General features: G+C 36.2%; 1 protein-coding gene across 4 annotated transcripts in view; it reads left to right on the top strand.

Moving 5' to 3' along the window:
* slc39a14 (solute carrier family 39 member 14) overlaps positions 1–20297 on the top strand; it is a 31341-nt gene extending 11044 nt beyond the window's left edge. For 3 of the 4 annotated variants that reach the window (XM_044109702.1, XM_044109711.1, XM_044109727.1), the window contains 8 exons: positions 788–1136; positions 3250–3427; positions 8419–8588; positions 11277–11399; positions 14557–14727; positions 15365–15599; positions 15736–15920; positions 16912–20297. In XM_044109702.1, coding sequence (XP_043965637.1) covers positions 816–1136; positions 3250–3427; positions 8419–8588; positions 11277–11399; positions 14557–14727; positions 15365–15599; positions 15736–15920; positions 16912–17064 — 1536 coding nt within the window. In that variant the 5' untranslated portion in view covers positions 788–815 and the 3' untranslated portion in view covers positions 17065–20297. Of the gene's footprint in view, positions 1–787; positions 1137–3249; positions 3428–7258; positions 7429–8418; positions 8589–11276; positions 11400–14556; positions 14728–15364; positions 15600–15735; positions 15921–16911 lie in introns of all 4 variants that reach the window. The other variant, XM_044109719.1, reaches the window with a different exon arrangement.
* Positions 20298–20817: the final 520 nt, after the last annotated feature.

The raw sequence follows: 20817 nt of genomic DNA, 5'->3' as shown, positions 1-20817 counted from the left end.
CTTTTAGAAACATGAGCCAGAGTCCCAACGTTGAAAATAATTAGCGGGCCATATTGTTTTTCTGACTTGAAACAAAATTTATTTATTTTTTTATTTTGTCTTCCTAGCACAGAAAGACATTGAAGAATAACTCAAAACTACTCGTATTTTTTTCTTGTGACTTTCTGTGTTGGCTACGCTATATGCAGACTTGTTGCCATGGCAACTTATAGCAACTCTGCTAATGTGTGATCGCTGTGGTAGATTAACAACTGATGCTATTAGCTAATCTCACTCTGTGGTAGTTGATTAGCTAATTTAAACACTTGCTCTACTGATGGTCTATCAGAGTTGGTGTTTACGTTGCTGTTTATTTATTTATTTTTAATTGAACTGAAACACACCAAATTCCACAGCAAAGCTACATGTTATAGTTGTCATAGTCAAGCTAGCATAACCAAACTACTTCCCTCTTCTTCATTATTTTTTTCTTAATTAAAACTTTTTCCTGACCTTGTTATCTCGTTGCCGTAGTGTTATCTTGACAATTAGTAGTAAAGCACTTCATCCATTTTTCTTTTATGTATCACATATATTTAAGATTTAGCGCATCGTTAGCTAGAACCTCTTTGCCCTCCAGCAGGGAGACGGGGGCGGGATCTTGCACTCGTGACAACACACTGTATTGTGCAACCTGTTTAAGTAGCATAATAGGTCATCTTATAACAGAGTATATGTACATTTATGTCTTTCAGTTGGACTGATGTAGCTTTAAACGTGTAATTCATTGTTTGTTTCCTGCCTGCAGATAACGCCCGCCATCTTTTAAAGAAGTCATGCCCATCTGGTCTCCGCATGGCAGGGTCACTATGACGATCACCTCCCTCCGCTTCCAGCCGGTGTTGCTGCTGGCGGTGGCCATGCTGCTCTGCTCGGTCGGCCAGGTGACGTGTCAGGAGCAAAGCGACACACAGTCACCTGCCCAGGTTCTGCAGGACCTCCTGGCCCGCTACGGAGACAACAGTACCATCACGGTGCCTCAGCTGCGCTCGCTCCTGGCGCTGCTGAGTCAGAGCCAAAGTGAAAGCTCAAACAACGGCGGAGATGAGCCAAAGACGACGACGACAGTTACGCCACCCAAAACAAACAGCTCCAAGGTACGAACTGTTCTTTATCTCTGGCACAATGGATTTTTACGATGTGTCAGCATTATGGGTCACATTGACTCAAAAGACACTTAAAAGGAAAATATTAGTAAGCTAAATATTTTCCAGCATCAGCCGTTTTGTTAATACATTTCCAAAACGATATAAACAGTTAAACAGATTCAGGGTTTCCCCCATAAAAACTTGCTAAGCCTGCTTTTGAGTGAAAAAATGCTTAAAGTTGACAGGAAATTTGAAAATCTGACTAAGTAATTCTGTGTTTTTGAAAGACATTATTAACAATACCTAAACACAAATTGTAAGGTCTTAAAAGAGGCATAAATAAAAACAAAAATACAATTTAGATTTTTGTTTTTATCCAAACAAAAATCTTTTTTTCACTTTAAATGTATTTTTAAAGTGAAAAAATATGTTTTTTTCTCTTTAGCTGTTTCATCTGAATTAAAATGTCAAATTTTTTAATCTTTTAAATAGACAGATGCTGTTAATTTTTAACGCATTAAAATCTATGTAATTAATTAATGTAAATTAACGCATTAAAGTGGCTGTCCTTGTAAAAATCCCATACATGTCCAATTTTTCTGTTTATAAGCAACAAATAAATTAATTGCATGATTAAGTTAAAACAGACTCAATAATTTTAATTTGTATGATTTATTGTTTAGTTTCCCTTTTTCTACCAAAAACTGAATGATGAAAGTGTTTAGTCTGGTGCTTTGGGCTCAACTAAACCTTTTTAAAGGACAATTTTGTTTATAGAAACTTTAGAATTCAGTTTATTTGTTGTTTCTGTTGTTTTGTTATTGTTTATCACAATAACTTCTGGGACAATTTATCGGCCAGCAAAATGTGTTATCATGACAAGCCTAGTTAAAGTACCATTTTAACTTCTAGTGGCTGTAATGATGATATTTGGAGCCTGGAAAACGTTTTGCTTTTGGAAGATTCTGCATTTTTTTTTTCTTCCAACCTGAAGTTCAGTTTTTGCTTCATGTGGTTCTGATCTGATTTCCACTTGCACCAATAAAACTAAAGCTGCTCCTTCATTTTCACATCTCAGAGGCAGAGGAGTGACTTGTTCCCCAGCTTTGTGTCGCAGCAGAATCAGACATAGTTTTCATATTTCCCATACTTAGTGTCACGGATGCTGATCTGCTTTTGAATTGATTTAGGTTGAGTTCTTGGAAAAAGAGGAGAAGTTTCGTTTTGTTCCTAGCTGGGTGTTGTTGTAATAGAATAATGTAATAAAAGCCAGCAGGTCTTTTGTTTGAACAGGTGGGCACCTCAAGGAACAAGACGTAAACCTGTAACCTTTGACCAAGCAACTCTTACTGCTCTCTTCCTATGGTGAACCGTAATGCGGTCAGATATGAGCCATCTGCACAGAGTTAAAACATCTGTTAGAAACTATTCTTAAACTTGTTTAATAACCTTCAGTCCTTCTAGATTAAATAATATGGTGGAAAGTGGGAACATTTAAACAGTTATGTAATGTTTCATAGGATTCTGACACAAAATAAACTGATGTGTGCAGATTTTACCAATGGGCCAAATCAGGAGTCTGCTGTTCGTTTCCTAAACTGTTCTCCAAAAGCTGCAGTTATTTTGTAACTGTTCCAGGATAAAGGCTTTGTTCTCAAAAAGATGGAGACACTGTAAAATATTTAAAAATCCAAAATAAATAAACAGAATCCCAGAAACAACAAACAAGATTAATTATAAAGTCTCTGTAAACAAAGTTGTGCTTGAAAACAGGCTAGTTGAGGGCAAAGCACCAAACTTAAGACTTTTGTCATCCAGTTTTTGTTAGAACAAGAAAGAAACATGAGAAAAACAATAATGCAAATGGAAATTATCACGCTTGTTTCAGTTAATTTATTGGATTATTGCAACAGGTTTAGCACAGATAGATGTACGATTAGTGGTTGGTACATTAAAAAAACAAAAACCTGTATTTACTTTGAAACCCGATTCCCTTTTGACTATATCTAAACAACTCTTAAAAATCCTATTTGATGAAAAGATGTTAATAAATTAGCAGTAGGTTTGTGGTTTTTTTCATTCTGATTGATTGATTGATTGGTTCCAATGTTTGCTTTCCCAGTGCTTGCCTGCAGACACGCTGGCCATTTACAGCATCAGTGAGCAGTCACGGCTGGACGGGCCGGGTCTCCAGGAGCTTTGCCCCACCATGCTGCAGCAGCTGGACGCTGGCACCTGCAAGACAAAAAAGGGGGAGGAGCTAAATACTGACCCCGCCCCCAGGCCTTCAGATGCCGAAGGTGAGAATAATACTGCAGTGTCTTACTGGGGAAAAATTATAAAAGTTAGCATGCTAATCCCTCAAGTTGTCACAAGCTGAGACTCTACATTTTTAATGTTTTTAGTGATTTAGCATTAGCTTCAACTAATTTGCTTAATGTTAATGAAGCTAGTGGTTTTGCGTAATCTGCTGATTCTGTCATGGTTTTAGCATCTTAGCAGTATCTTTTGCTAATGTTTTTAATGGTTTGGTTTTGGTTTGTGCTAAGTTGTTCAGTGTGGTTAGTGGTTTAGCATTAGCTTTAGCTAATTCTTTTATGCATTTAGCAGAAGCTTATGCTAATTTAATGCTTAGTGGTTTAGCAGTAGCTTTTCTATTTTACTAATGCTTTAATATATTTAGCAGTTTGGTGGTAGCTTCTGCTAATGATCTTATGTGTTTAGTGGTTTTGTGTTAGTTTCTGCTGATGTTTTTTTGATGTATTTAGCAATTTAGCCTCAGTTTCAGCTAACTCTTTTATGGGTTTAGTGGTTTAGCATGAGCATAGCTATTTTCTTCTTTTCTGTTATATTTTTTACATTTTTATGCATAAGTGACTCTTATGACTGCATATACATTTTGTTGTGTCTCTAACTTTTTTCTAGCGCTTTCATTGTTATTTTTAGACTTTTAAGCACATTTAAAGTGAAATTATTCATCCCCCAAATGTTCTACTTTCTAGTCTTGGAGTGTATTTATCACTCAATAACCTTTCAGCTTCACCAATAATGCTTCCCCTGCATATCCATAGTGTGGTATGGATGTAATCTAGATGAAGTGGTCCCTACAGGAAGGTGTATCAGCAGCACAGTCACTGTAACTCAATCCATAGTGCTGCGTGAACACAGCCTGCAGGACGTCCTTGAAGGACCTGGAAGTAGTTTTTCTTGTCGATACTGAAAATAGAGAGGCCTCAGTCGGTTGTTGTTGATCACACAGACTTTGTTTTACTTTTTCAGCTGCAGAAAATATTGCAGAGGATGTCTGTAAAAGAGAAATTACTTAGATTTCTGCAGATGGTTGTAAAACTGGATCTATTTACAGGTGCTTGAGATCCTTTAAAAAACGTGTTTTCAAGGTTTGGAAAGTGCTTGACTTTATATAAAGTCCTTGATATTCAAACCACAAAGTTTTTTTCTAAATAAAGTGCAATCTAATGTTTGATTAGGAGTCTGAATTTGGAAAAATAATAACATTTATTTTCTCACTCTCTGAAGTTTAATCTAACCACACTTCTGTTTTTTTTCGGTCTGTTAGAATCACCAGAAATCTTAGCAAGAATATCTGTAGAGATGTTTTTGTATCTTTTTCAGACTAACCAAATGAGAAACAGTTGAGACATATTCCAAAACAATTTTGTTCTATTTTAGTTTAACTTGTCCCTACTGTAGGATACTATCACAAAATATTAGTAATGACTGTAATAATTTGTAGTTAATTTGTATTGTTTTTATCTGCAAAGTTTGAAAGCTTACCTTGAAAATGCAAAACTTACCTTGGAAGTGCTTGAATTTTGCTATGGGAAAAGTGTCCTGTATTTATCATCCAGCAGGTGAGAGAAAGAGTTTGGCCTTTCTCTCTGTACAGACAGTTTTGTTTTTCCTCCTCAGCCGCTATCACCTTGCCTCACCCCCTTAGGAGAAGCTTATTTTGGCTCCTAAGCAGTTTTCCCTTTCAGATCCTGCAGAGATTTCCCAGCAGCACCAAGGCAGGTGTCATGGTTAGATACATGCTTCAGCTATCTCTGCTTTAACATGTGAACATTTTAATTTATTTACAGAACTCTTTGTGGAAATATTTTTTTAAAAACATCATTAGTTATTTTACCATTGGTAAAATAACTAATGATTTTTTCTGCTTTACCATCATGTTTACCTCACCAACTGTCTTCACAAAGTATTTGAGTGCTTGTTGGTTGAGTTTCAACTCTTTTGAATTACTGAAAATATTTGTTACAGGACATTAAAAATAAAATGAATGATAAATTCAGTTTCCAAATGCTAATTTCTTTATAAAGAAATAAAGCTATGCAAACAAACTTAGCTAAAAAAACCAGAAAAAAGGTATTTTTTGGAGCATGCACATTATTCTGATTTTAAGTTTCTTTTTTTTCTAAACATTTTAGGGTAAAATAAAAAATAATAATGACATGTTAAATCTTGTAATTTAGAGATAATGTTCAGTTTTCTTCAAATCTAGACAAAATCTTTTTTTTTTTTTTTCTGGGAATTTTTTATTTTTACTTTTTGGCAAATGTACTGCCAAAAACTATTTTAAGTCTCTTTCTCTATGCTGAATATTGATGTAAATTTGAATAATTTACAATTCAAAGTAGACAACAGAACAAAAACTGTGGCTGTGTAAGTATATTAAAGGTGGTACAAAAGTTAAATTTTGAAGCGATTGTGTACTTTGTCATCTACATAAAAAAATTACTTTTACAAGAAAATCCTTATTTAATGAATTCAGTAGCCTACATAATAAATTATTTAATAAGTAGCAACAAAACTCAAACTCCCTTTTTAGCAGCTAGTGTTCAGTGCTGGAACGGTTGCTAGGCAACAGGGCACACGTGGAAAGAGCAGGAAAATGTCTCAATGTATCAACAAGTGCATGGAGCTTACCAGAGGGGCCGCGTTTCATTGGCTGATGCCCATTCTATTTTTAGCGTGGCTACCACGTGAGTGGCGTCTCACAAACAGAGGCTTCCCGTTAGCTAAGTACAACATAATGGCAGTACTGATACAACTTCTACACCTTGAAGCCTGTCTGCTACACAGTCCGTTAGCTAAACAGATTAATGTGCAACGTGTACTGTATCTGACATACAATAAAGATTTTATTTTAGCAGAAAAGGCTTTGGACTAAACTGTTACTCGTGTTAGCCACTCTAGCACCAAGTACAGTGTATCGGGCCTAGGCACACACTGATTTCAAAAGTAACCTACAAAATGATGAATGCCCGACTCACCCAGCCTTGCAAGAACAAAATAACACGGAGACCTTAAGGAACACGGCCATACTTTTCTAAAAGCAACAACTCTGAACCTGAACAGTCAGCTGAACTAGAACTCCGACACCAGAGCTGCTCTACTGTTGTTGTGTTTCCTCATGTTTTGGAAGCAAAAAGCCTGAACAGTAAAGTCCCCCGTTACTTGGTGTCTGACACTTAATAAAATAAACGCACGTAATATACTTGAAAATAAATACAAAATAAGGTAAAAACATTGTCCGTTAGAATGAATAAAAATGTTTAGATACTTAATTAGTACATTTTTATAATGAAAATGTCAGAGTATATTGCCTACTATCCATCCATCCATCCATTTTCTGTTCACCTGTGTCCCTAATGGGGTCGGGAGGGTTGCTGGTGCCAATCTCCAGCTACGTTCCAGGCGTGTAAAATGCTATTTTCAGTAGACTGAGCCGCTTTTCCCTGAACACAGGAGCTGATGTGCAAAGAGCCCATTCACATTTTATTTGAGCAGCTTTACAGATGCAGCAACTTTGGATAAAAAAGCTGATTTTCTTAATATTTTTCTTGTTTTTACAGGTTTAATTATTTTTTTGTAGTTTATATTTAATGTTTTCTGTTTGTGACAACTCTTGATTGTTTTTATGAACCCTTTAGAGATTGTATTATTGGTATTTTATCATGTTTATTTATTTTTCTTCTACATCCTTTATGTTGAACAGCCAATATTCAAAACAATTTTTAAAGTGGACTTTCTAAAACACATTTCTGAAAACTAGACGTAATTTCAGTTGGTTCTTCCCGGTGTGTTAATGCTCCTCTTTATCCCACATGCAGTGTGGGGTTTTTCTTTTTTGAGCGTGACTGTGATCAATGTCTGCTCTCTCACCGGAGTTGCCATCGTACCTCTGATGAAGACGAATTGCATGAAACATGCGCTGAGCTTTCTCATCGCTCTGGCCATTGGCACGCTCTTCTCCACAGCCGTCCTCCAGCTCATACCTGAGGTTTGCTAGCTGGCTGCATTCGTACATCTTTTACACCTTTCTACACATCCAAACCTTTTCAGAGCACAAAAAAAAGCAAAAAAAGCTGAAAAATATGTTGGAGTCTTTCATTCTTTGAAGAGATAGTTGTTTCGCCTTTGATCAGGTTTCTAGTTGGTGGTTTTCCTCTTCCTGCTTTTGTTTGTTGATGGTGGTTTTTCTTAACCTTACCTGACATTTGAAATGCTTTTTGTATCTATGTGTAGATGTTACATGAACATTCAGAATAAAACACATACACATAAAATTGATCTGGTCTTCATCAGATTTAATCTGGTGTTCCATTAATCCAGTAAAGACCAAATAAATAGTATTTTTCCCCAATATAAACAGAAAAATGTAGTGCTTTCTGGGGAGGCACCGATCTCCCTAGTGATATCCGATATTAATGTTCCTATTATGACCAATAACTGATATTAAATGCAATATATACATTTCCGAAACTTTTCAATTCTGACAAAAGGACTCTCTTTTCACAAATGGCAACAAGATGGAAATAAACATTGGTTGTTAATATAGCCCACATTTTAGTTATTAATACCGATATATTAAAAAAATGCCAAACATCGATTGATGCTGATGTTCAGGCCAACAAATCATGCATAGATACATGAAGTGTTTCCAGTGCAGCTGCCTTAGTGTTCTTTGTTAGAAGTGACGCTGCTCAGGTTTTCTCTGTATCCATATAGTGACATCTGAGCAGCCTGGAACAATGACTGTATATGCATAATAATGACTTCCTCTGTGAAGGAAATGGATGGGTTTCAAATGCTGCCTCACAGGAAGGTAAATACTGACCCTCAGGGCAGATTCCCACTGGATAACGGGCTCCTTGTTTAATTCTTTCTCCTACAGAAATGTTTGTTTGGTGATCTTTACCCTGATAATCAGATAAGATAATCACCGCACTAACTGGCTGTCTTTGTCTTTCCTTTCTGCTCCGTTGATCAGTTTGGGGTTATGGGCTCCTGTGTGTGACACTGATCTCTCTGTGTTCGCTGATCGGGGCCAGCGTGGTACCCTTCATGAAGAAAACCTTTTACAAGCGGCTGCTGCTCTACTTCATAGCCCTGGCCATTGGCACGCTGTACTCCAACGCCCTGTTTCAGCTCATCCCCGAGGTAGAGTTACATACCTCAGGGCTGTTTTTCATTCTCGGTGTTGATTTTACATCATTTAATCCACCTGGAAATTTCTTGGGTTTTTTCTGCTTCGACTACTGTTTAATATTGTTTTCTACTATAAGAATGTATTTTTGTAACTTTTTTTAGAATAATTAATCACCAAAAAAACACCAGTATGAGTGTTAAATCACATTAGACACAGAAATGCTTAGGTAGATTACTTTGTGAATTTATAGAAGTACTGATTGAATGTGGTAGGGCTGAAATGGTTAATCGGATTAATCATGATTAATCAATTATTGAAATGATCATCAACTAATTTAGCAATCGATTAATCTATAACTGGAATATACAAACTCAGAAAAGGCCTTTTATTGAAGGAAAAAGGCACTTTGGGTAGTAATTAAGCCAAGACTGTACAAAATATACATACATTTTGAATTTAGAATAAAAAAGTAATTTGTCCGTAAATATGTTATACCAAAAACTCCTCACGCAGCATAGTTTTAGCTTCACCTGGTTCAAATTTGGCAAAAATAATAAAATAAAATTTTCTATTAAGCACCTTTTACTATGCAGTTATTAATTGGTTAACCTAAAAAATAATCAAGATCCCAGCCGTACACAGTATTGATGTTAAGTTTTAGTTACAGATGCATCCTTTGCTACAAATGACCATGAGTTCATAAAACGAATGCTTTTATCGCATTTTAAGCAATAAAATATTTATTTTTCCCATCTTAAAAGGAATTTAAGTATTAATTTGCATATTTTGGTATATTTTAAATATTGTATATAAAAAGATTAAGTTGATAAACAATAAATCTGCAGAAATGCCTTTTTTTAGATTAATTGTCAAAAATAATTGCTAAAACACTTATTAGTATTCATCCACATTGATTTAAAGACTCGTTACCAGTTATTGAAAATAGGGATGCAAACAATTATACGACTACGATTAAATCTCTATTGTTTATTAGATTAAAATTAGTTCCAATCGATTAATTTATAATGTACTTTGAACTTGGTGCAGTGTTGTTGTTTGGTCGCCATCCAGCAGAGGGCGCTGCTGACACAAGACGGCGGAACGATAAAATTAAAGGAGTTCCGTGTAGGATTAAAATGAATTTATTGCGGTTCTGTTTTGAAATAAACACCCAACAACTTGCTTAAATATCACTTTAACCGCGCTCATTCAGCCGAAGGGCTGCATGGACGGTCAGGAAGCGTTTCGTCGTTCATTATTACTTAAATGCTAATTAGCGTTAGCTTCACCAAAGTAATAATTGAGCCCTATGGGCGTCTTGTGAGTTCAGTGAGTAGTCAGGTAGTAGATTGCTTCATCGTGGCCGAGAGCAGAATGTATTCAGACGGCTAAGCTAAACTAGTGCAGATAAAAGTGTCTCAGAAGATCTCTGAAGGTGTTCTGATCCATGCCATCTTCAATCTGCCTTTAGCGCGTTCACACATGTATTTAACCGAGCATGGGTGTGATCGGATCAAGCGTCTGAACCGCGCCGTTCAAAGATGTGTCGGCTATGATGCAATAAAAGCTAAAATGTTACTTTTACCGTTTTATTTGACGATGAAACTGGAGGCTAACGGCCAGTTTAAAGCTTGTTGTAGTTATTTACTGGCTTACATTAAACAAAAGTTAAGTGAAGATGTCAGAGGAAGCCTAATACTCTGAATTTATCCTCTTTTGTGTGAAGCTTTAAAGCCTCTTTAATGGGCTGGCATTATGAGGTTCTTAATCTGCTTCAAGTCCAAATTAGAGCGTAAAACTAAGACACTTTACATTCCTAAAACAGTTTATTTCTTTAAGCCAAAAATCTATTGTTGGGCCAGAAATTACTGGCACCTCTGGCAGATTTAGATTTAAATCCTTCAACCAAAGTGCTTGCTTCTAGTGGGAAATGTGAGCATAAAAGAAAAAATAAAGAAAATTGTTTTAATTCATATTATGTTCTAAAAACAAAAAGTGATCTGTATTACCATTACAGTAATCAAATCCTTCCTTTTATTTAAAACTGGATTTTAGTACCTTTGCTCTCGTGTTGTAATTATTTACCTCTGCTGATGAGCTCAAAGTCTCTATCCCTAATCTTCAATTCTTTCCATAGATTATCAATCAAATTATAGTTTTCAGACACTGCGATAATGTGAAAATCACCTCCAGTTAGTAAAATTAAAAGCTTAATTTAAACCTATATCTGCCTGTGAATAATTATGGGTTTAACTGTAATTTCTATGATAGCTTACAGCATTAGAGTACGTGAGTGGGCGGGATTAAGTCTCAAATACTGTCAAACATTTTCTCAACTGTACAGACGACCAACATAATAAGCAGTTGTGCAACTCCTTGAATTCATGTACCTTGAATTATCTGAAAAAAGCTCAAAGGGCGCCAGTTAAATAACTCTCTGAGCTTCGAATCCATCTTGAAATGACGGATTCTTATTGGACTTCTGCCCAATAAAACAACTTGTTAAGAGATTAAAAATTAATTTTATGATATTAAATAAACTAGTTTTCACTTAGACACAACCTCAACACACTAAGGTTTACCAGAAACACAATAACTGAATAAACCTAAAGAAAACACACAGCACCATTGACTCCTGTTTACAGAATACACTCCTGAAAATCTCCTCAAACTCACAGATTGTTCTCTGTGTCCGTTAGGCCTTTGGTTTCGACCCGTTGGTGGACTTCTACGTATCCAAATCGGCCGTGGTTTTCGGAGGCTTCTACCTCTTCTTCTTCACAGAAAAAGTTCTCAAGGTTCTCCTTAAGCAAAAGCAAGCGGTGAGTATATATTAATACTGCTTTTGTTCTGTTCAACATCTGGATACTGCAACCTAAGATGGTTCAAATGTGACAAAACTGGTCCAGAAGTGAACATACTCTTTGTTTTTGCTGTTTGAGATTAAGTCTGACTAAATCTTTCTCTTTTAGTAAAATTAGGAAGAGATAAATTGTTTCTATTTGTTAAATCCCACACACAAGTACAATGTTGACAAAAATCTAGATCAGGTATCGGTGACAATGTAAGAGTTGACTTCTTACACGAACCTTCAACTAACCTCTCAGTTTTAGTTGAATATTCAGTCATTCTTCCCAACAGAACCGGTAAAAACTGAGCCAGGTTTGTAGCCTGTCATGTCCCCAAATATTCTTGATTTGACATTTTTACATTTGTCAACTTCAAGCTACTTTTAATACTTTGACTTCTAACTTCTGTCAATTTTACTTAATTACATAGATTTTAGTCAATGAATTGTGAATTTTTTAGTTGTTTTTTTTACCTACAAAAGTCCCGAGCTGAAACCTTTATATTTGCTTGCTTCTGGTACAACAATGCAAACAACAGCGTATAACAAAGCTGCTTGTCTCGGGCCACTGGACATTAATGTTTGCTTTGAAAAACAACCTGATGAGATGCTGGAAAAGACTATTACTAAGTTCAAGTTGTGCTAAAAGGAGTTAGCCTATTAGGGAAGCTATTCAAGCCTAAAATAGCTTCTCAATGCTCTACATAACGCTAATGTCAGCGTCTACAGTCCACATTTCTAAAGAAGCTCCATGAATGATCAGGAACTGAAACACTGGAAAGCTGAACTTTGCACCAATCTGATGGTTGAATAAAAACAATAAATATATTTACGTTATTACAGATCTTGCAATTATTTTGATTAAACATTTTTAAACAATGCTTCAGTCTCGCTACATAATCCAACTTCAAAGTTTTTGTTGCTTTGTCACATAAAATCCCAATAAAATACACTTAAGATTTTGATTATAACAAGACAAATTGTTAATAAAGATCAGGGTATAAGAATCAGTTTGTAAGGCTCTGTAGTTTTATTATATACATTTTCATAGCTGAGGTATATCTATCTAATAGACAAAACCTTTGCTCCAACTGGCATTTCCTGCTCACATGCCACAGAGTCAATACCCTGAACTTGTTCTGCTGATGTGCTGATCAGGTTTGACTTGTAGGATGGGATGTTTGCTCTAAAAACTGATGTGATGAAAAAGTATGTTCAGAATCTCTACAGGCTGTTTGCATTGACTTTGTTTAAACGGGGCGTCGCTCCGTTTTTCCACGTCAGTCAAAGTCCAAGATGGTGAATCATTGTAAAAATCCTCCTCATAATGTAGAGCAATAAAATGTAACTCAGTTTCTTCCTTCTGTTTCCAGTAAACAAGCTTTTCTTGTAAATATTTAGTAGTGCTCTTGACAATGGTGGCTTGTTTCATGATTCTTCTCCACATTATATATATTTTTAACCCAAAACAAAATAATTTATTACAGGTTTGTGGCTCATTAAAACTAAACTCATTAAAACTGTGAGACTAAGGTAATAAATTCAATTTTATTTCATTCACAAAATGTAGTGAGAAGAAAAGAAAGGAGTTGATTTTGAATCAGCTGCGCCATCTAGTGGTTGCTTCCAGTTACATCCATCCATTTTCTATACACCCTTTGTCCCTAATGGGGTCAGGAGGGTTGCTGGTTCCTCTCCAGCTACGTTCCAGGCGAGAGGCGGGGTTCACCCTGACAGGTCGCCAGTCTGTCGCAGGGCAACACAGAGACATACAGGACACACAACCATTCACACACACACTCACACCTAGGGAGAATTTTAGAAAGACCAATTAACCTGACAGTCCTGTTTTTGGACTGTGGGAGGAAGCCGGAGAACCTGGAGAGAACCCACCATGCACAGGGAGAAACTCCATGCAGAAAGACCGTGGGAATCGAACCCAAGACCTACTTGCTGCAAGGCAACAGTTCTACCAACTGCACCACTGTGCAGCCCCTCCATTTACATTATTAGCTAAATAATCTGCTACTAGAACTAGTATTTAAATTTTTCATCAATATTAAGGAATTATTTACCGTACTTAAAACAAGCTCCTATATCTTGCTGAAAAATTACTTGTAAGTTATTTTTGTTTTATTTAAAGTATACTAAGATTTTTGTGCTAGAAACAAGACAAAAAATACTAAGATTTTGTGTTTTTGCAGTGTAGAAAAACAGTCGACATTAAGATAGTGATTGTTTTTTATAATAACTTAGAAATACCTTTTCTATGGAAACCAGACTTCTTTACTGTATTGCTTTGTTGTGCAATTTTTGTTTTTAAATAAAAATTATTAAAAAGCAATCTTTTTTTTGTCCCTCCATTACTAAGTTGACAGTTTTGGCTCATTAAGTAAAAGGTTTGGACACTCTTAACCTAGAGGGATTATGTAAAGTTGGGTAGTAACTAGTTACATTTACTTGAGTAACTTTTCGGAAAAAATTTACTTTTTCGAGTATTTTTGTGCTGTACTTTTTACTCTTTCTTGAGCATATAAACATTTTATATATATTGAAATAGATAATTATTGGTTAGTATTTTTGTTTTAAGTCTCTCTGGTGACGTGACCTCCCTTTTTATCCACAGTTTTCTCTCAAACTGTCATTTTTTAAATTATTTTTATTTTTAAGCAGTTATGAGGCAAAAAGTGGCAAAGTTACTCAACTGGTTGTTGCTAGGTAACCAGAGTTGGAGGGAACTTGAAACTGTTTGTTGCCCAGCAGGTTGTTGCTAGGTAACCAAAGAGTGAGTTGATTCCAGCAACTCACTCTGGATCGGAGTTCAGAGAATATTCTGTATTTTGAACATTGAATATTCTATCAGATGTATTATTTATTGGTATAGGTAATGTGTCTATCACAATATAATAAATATTTTTATTTCTTAGATGGGTACTTTTTACTTCTACATGAGTACAAACATGTTGAAGTGGTGCGACTCTTAGTTGAGTACAACTTATCGGTGAAGATTTCTCTCTCTGTTCTTTATCATAAACATGGAGGGTTTATTAAATGTTGCTGTTCATCAGTTTTTGCTGTTTTTGACATCGTTAATCGTTGACCATGTTTTGTTTTTGCCTCCTCGACCCCAGAGCCACGGCCACAGTCACTATAGCGGCACAGATCGCTACTCGGCCCCGGACAGGGACGCCGAGGAGGGCGAGAAGCTGCAGCAGAACGGAGAGGCCGGCAGCCTGGCGCAGGGGAAAGTGGACGAGGCCGGGGAGGGAGAGCTCATGCTCAGCCCTGGACAAGCGCCACAGGTGGGAGATCGGACATAAAACAAGACAGATTGTTTTACTTTACTACAAACTGTTTGAATCCTCCTGCAAAGGTAACACAGGACAGATTTATTCTAGCTTTGCTGCAAATAGCTAGCGATGAAGCTTACCTCATTGTGGAGCAATTTGTGTTAATCCAGCCACATTAGAGGGTTTCACAGACAGACTTTTTTAGGTCTCAGTCCAATTTTTAAACAAGTTGCTTTCTTTGGTCTGTCTGGTCAGAAACTTATTGATCTCTTGCTTGAGGAGCAAAGCAACTCGATGAATTTGACTATCTGCCAACCAGAAAAGAAGTTAAATTATTTTAATTTATATTTTCTAGAAAAAAAGAAAAAACTGAGTAGCAGAAAACAAAAGTTATGGTGAAAAATAAAAGATTAAAAAATACTTCTCTATTTTTTCTTCATCTTTCTGAGGCTCCCACTTTGAGAAACACTAAAGTGACTTCAGACAAGTTTTAGTGTTGGGAGGCCATTTTCTCTTTATTATTATTACTAAATCAGTAACTCTGACCTCACCTGACGCCTTCAGAGCTTTAGGAGCTGCTTTTGTCGCCTGCTGGATGAATCGTTAAATGAATCGGTTTGGTTACCCAGCTCTGCTCCCGTCTCTCCAGGAGTCTGAGAGTCCGGACAGCGCGGCGCGGTCGGGCAGCCGAGGCGGCGGCTGCTACTGGCTGAAGGGAACGACCTACTCTGACATCGGCACGCTGGCCTGGATGATCACGCTGAGCGACGGCCTGCACAACTTCATCGACGGCTTGGCCATCGGCGCCTCCTTCACCGCCTCCGTCTTCCAGGGCATCAGCACCTCCGTGGCCATTCTTTGTGAGGAGTTCCCACACGAACTCGGTGAGCCTGGAAAACTAAAAGTTGCTTCCTAGCTGTGAAGCTTTGCCATCTGTTGTCGCCGTTTTTATAATTTCAATTTGCTCCACTTTATGGTTAGTGGGAACGCAGCTGATGATGGTTGTTCCTTTCTCTGCAGGAGACTTTGTGATCCTCCTGAATGCCGGCATGAGCATCCAGCAGGCGCTGTTCTTTAACTTCCTGTCGGCCTGCTGCTGCTACCTGGGCATGGGCTTTGGGATCCTGGCCGGCAACAGTTTCTCTCCGAACTGGATCTTCGCTCTGGCTGGAGGAATGTTCCTCTACATCGCTCTGGCAGACATGGTGAGCTAACATGGAAATCCACATCAAGAGTCGCTACATTCTGCTTTTAGAAGGCGTTTAGGAGAAAAGTAAAACATTCAACTGTTACCCCTGCTGCCTTTGGGACCATTAGCCCATTTATGACCCACATACAGCTTTGCATTATGGGAAAATGTGCATGTGGTGCAATTTCTAAAGTTACACAGTCAAAAACTAACAGCAATAAGCAAAGAAATTTGGGTTCACATTTCAAAATCATTTTGACCATGTTCATTCATTTGTACGTCACAGTTTCAAACTAAATATTTCATTAGAAAACTTAAGAGTGCAAGCTAAATATTTAATTAATTAGCAATTTGCAGTTAATGTGCAGTTTGACAGCAAGTCAACTAAATATTTAGTTTACTAACTATTGAGTTATCAACCTAAATATTTAGCTTTAAACCTAAATATTTACTTAGCAAACCAAGTATTTGGTTAGCGAGCTAAACATTTAGCTTCAAACTAAATATTCGGTTATCAAGCTAAACGAATAATTAGCAAACTAAATATTTGATTAGCAAGCTAAATATTTAGCCTCACATTAAACATTTAGCTTGTTAACCAGGACAGTAGTTAGCAAGCTAAATGTTTAGCTTAGCTTCTCACTAAATATTTATTTAGCAAGCGTAACTAAATACATGATTAGCAAGCTAAATGTTTAGCTTCAGATTAAATAGCAAGCTTAACAAAATATTTAGTTAGTTTACTAAATATTTGGTTCACAAGCTTAATATTTAGCTTCAAATTAAATATTTAGTTATCTTATCTCATCATTCAACCTGTAAAAAGAAGCCATATTTGTTAATTGTTTGACGTTGGAGTTGATTTTTCTGAAACATTTTTAGAAATCAGTCAGCTTACTGGCTTTTGTTGACTTCAAATATGAGCAAATGTGATTTATTTCTTTAATTTTTATGAATGGTATTTGTCTTTTTGATTTAAATTAAACAGATTTTTTTTTCTGTCTCAGTTTCCAGAGATGAACGAGGTGAGTCGTGAGGAAGAGGACGCAGGTGGCAGCAGGTTCCTCATCACCTTCGGCATCCAGAATGCGGGACTCCTGACGGGCTTCGCCATCATGCTCCTCCTCACCACCTATTCAGGACAGATCCAGCTGGGCTAGCGCCGGACTCTGGTAGAAACGGGGCCCAGTTCTGCTGCTGGGATCCGATTGTGCGGCGGGAACGCACAGTCCTGTACTTAAAAGAACTGACTGCTTTTGTGCAGCTCTGACATGCAGTAAAGTTCATGACCTTTGAACTTTTTTCCCTCTTATGACGGTTTTAAAACATCAACCCAGTTCTTCTTTAACCACATTTTCCTTTTAAAGTGTCTTTGTTTTCCTCTTGCTCATTTGTCCTCGACGTTCCTCTGATCTGGGATCAGTTAAAGTTCACGCAGGTGAAAATATCAGTGATTCTTTGTGAAAGCAGGTCAAGATAACAGCTGCTGTGAACGTTTTACTTTTGTTTGTTTTATATGCTTTCACAATACCAAAAAAGCACAAATCTTGAAGGACTTTGAGGTGGAAATATTCCTTCCATTTGAACATTTTTTGTGTCAGATTTTTGTTTATAACATTTAAAAGTAGAGAAAAGTTCTGTGAAGGGCTTCACGATGATCCTGGAACATTATCGCTCCTTTGTCTTCTTTATGCAGTGATGGATCCTTCATTGTGAAGATTATGTTTTATGTGGTTTTTGTTTTTTTTTCAAAAGGCCATGCAGTGGCATTTCTCTACAGTTTACCATTTGTGCCCTTCATTTATAAAAGCTGCAAATAGTTTTTTAGAAATTTTTTCAATTATGTGTAATCCAGGGTGTGTTTCTGTGGTCTCATGCTTTATTTTATTATTTTATTTTATTTTATTTTATTTTATTTTATTTTATTTTATTTTATTTTATCCTCAAATATTCTGTGGTTTTCCAATTTTTACGAGTTCATGATCTTATCTGTGTTTACCTTCTTCAACTTATTGATTAGTGATAAGTGATACCCAATCCTCGCTCAAGCTACCCATCAAATATGTTCCGTTAATGTTTATGTTATGAATCACCAGGCGTTTAAACTTCTCCAAACGTTTTATTATTTTCTGCTAAATACTTGAGCCTGAAAAAGAAGCAACAGATAAAACTTTTTCAGATCAATTAAATGTTAAATCAAGGCAATAAAAAAAAACAGTCACCAAATTATCTCAAATTTGAACCTCGTGGTTGAACAAAACACGACGTTTCTTTGTGGAGGAAAAATCAAGTTTCAGAGAAATGGCTCTAACGTTACCAGTTGAAGAGTTGCCGTCCTGCAGGGTAGAAAAAAGCCTCTGTCTTTTGAAATTAATTGCACACATGACAGAAGCTCACCTGAGTTCAGATGGTGCGATTGAAACAAACTGATATTCAAAATGAGCCCAAGCTATCGCTTCTTTTCCAGCTTTTAGATCCCAAAAATCTGAAAATTCTCTCAGAAAAGTGTTTTGTTGTTTTTCTCTTTAAACTAAGAGGACTTTCATTTTTGAAGGCAAAAACTGCTGCAAAGTGTCACATACTGACTATAACTAATCTTAATCATGGACATGAGTGAATTTGGTCCTCCGTCTTCAAATCTAACAAAATTGGTGTCAAACGTTTGTGAAGCAAAAATTTCCATTTGTGCCAAAATCATTTAAAATATGATGATGAATGTTTGCAGAGGTTATGGAAGGTCTTCAAATCAAACTACATTTGTGCTGCAAAAGTTTTTTGTTTGTGCTGCTATGGCTTTGAGGATATTAACCAGCCCCCCCACACATTACCCAGATCTGACTATATTGGTGTTAACACAAAATTTTCGTTTGTGCTGTTATCATTTTAAAGATGCTAATAGAAAAGTTTCTAGAGATCACATTTACAAAATCAGACAATTTTGGTGTTAACTCAGCTACATTTGTGCTGCAATTTTTTTTGTTTGTGGTGCAATTTTTTTTAATATTCATGAAAGCTAAAAAGTCTAAAGGTCAGCTAGCCTGCCCACACATCAGCCAAATCTGACAAAACTGGTGTCAAGTGTTTGTGCAGCAAAATGTTTTGTTTGTGCCGCTCTCATTTTGAAGATGTAATTAAAAAAGTTTCCAGAGGTCACGTTTAGATAAGCAAACAAATTTAGTGTCAATCAACTCGGCAATGTTTGTGTAGCAAAAATTTTATTTGTGCTGCTTTTCCTTTGAAGATATTGATGATGTCTTCTGGAAACGTTTTTTATTAATATCTTTAAAAGGTTAGTGGCACAAACGTTTGACACCTATTTTGTTAGATATGGTAATGTGGGAGGGTTTATTGACCTTTTAACTTTAGTTAATATCTTGAAACCAAAAGCAACACAAACATTTGACAACAATTTTGTTAGATTTGAAGAATGTAGGAGGGACAACTTCACTCAGGTCATAGTATGGGGCATTTTAGCCCTTTAAAATGTTTTAATTCTCATAAAATAAATTTCAAACAGTATATGATTATTATTAAATCCAGATATGTGCAATAATGGCAGCATTATTGATTTTAGTGCTGCGTTTATTTGTTCTATAACAACGAATGCATATGGTTATTAAAAACCTTTAAAGAACAAGTTAAAATAAGTGTTAAGTGAAACGTTTGGCTAATTGGTTTTTATGCCGGTTAATGTAACTAAGTTCATTCTTAAAGATTACTTTAGTTGCGGTTTGCACCATGGGAATATTATTTGTTTAGTGTTTTTGTAGAAAATAACTCCCAGTTTGGTGCATCGCTGGCCCTTTAAATATTCTGATATTCTAGAAATAGATTTAAAAATCCAGGAAAACCAAAAAGATCCGAGATCAAATCCTTCACATCCTTCCTTAGATCCATTCTGAGTATTTGAAAGAACTGTAGAATATTAACTTAAATGAATTCCTGGATGGTGAAGTGGACATGTTTGAATATATAGTGCAGAATCACTGCTGACTGAGGAAGTGTGGGAGTATTTAATATTCTTTTTAAAGCCATAAAATATTTATTTTATACTTTACACTTCAAGCCGTGGCAGCAGTGATGTTTCCTGGTTTTGTTTTGTTTGTCTTTGCGTTATTGTTAGGAATAAAACTGTAGATCTGAGTTGGCTGATCATGAAAACTTGCTGTATTACATGTTTGAGCTGTATGTTAAATCTATACTGAAAACGAGTGTAAGAACACTAAATCAATTCAGGAATCTGCAATCATTTAAAGAAAATCTGTCCTGAAGTTTAACGATTCAAACTCTCTCATATATGGAGATAATTTGCAAAGTATTGTATGCAATGTAGTTTATTGTTAGCCTTCTCTGTCATGACAAACTTTTTATAAAACATTTTCTATGAAAGTCATGTCTGTCTTTGTCCTCATTGAGTCCTGGTTCAAATCTGATGTTTTCTTTCATAAGTGAAAAAGGGAAATTCTTATTTGAAATTGGTTTAAAAAAGTATTTTGCATTCCAATTAACTGAGGTGATACAAATTTTATAAAAAGGTTTAGTAATCAGTAAACAGAGGAATTTAAAGTGGATTGGTGGTATTGCCAATATTTAGATGTTAGCATGTATTAAGACAGAGGCTTTTCAGATCTATTTTAAGACTGACTGCTACTGCAGAGCCTTTGACAACATCACCATTCACAGCGGGTTTTGAAGATAGTTATATGATGTCATTTAACTTCCAAATGGCTCGCCATAAAATAAAACAATTTCGAATTTAATAAAAAATGTGGATTTAATCTGCACGAGTCCATCAGTTGAGTTTGTAAACTGAAAACGGGATGAGCGACCATTTTGGACGACCATTAGAGCACTAACCTACGGACTGAAATTTGTATGATTATTACGGATCTCTTAAGGACCCCTAAATAATA

Source organism: Gambusia affinis, linkage group LG03 (assembly GCF_019740435.1).
Source record: "Gambusia affinis linkage group LG03, SWU_Gaff_1.0, whole genome shotgun sequence".
NCBI classification, from domain to species: domain Eukaryota; kingdom Metazoa; phylum Chordata; class Actinopteri; order Cyprinodontiformes; family Poeciliidae; genus Gambusia; species Gambusia affinis.
The sequence above is the reverse complement of the archived record's forward strand: the minus strand, read 5'-3'. Positions and strand labels throughout refer to the sequence as shown.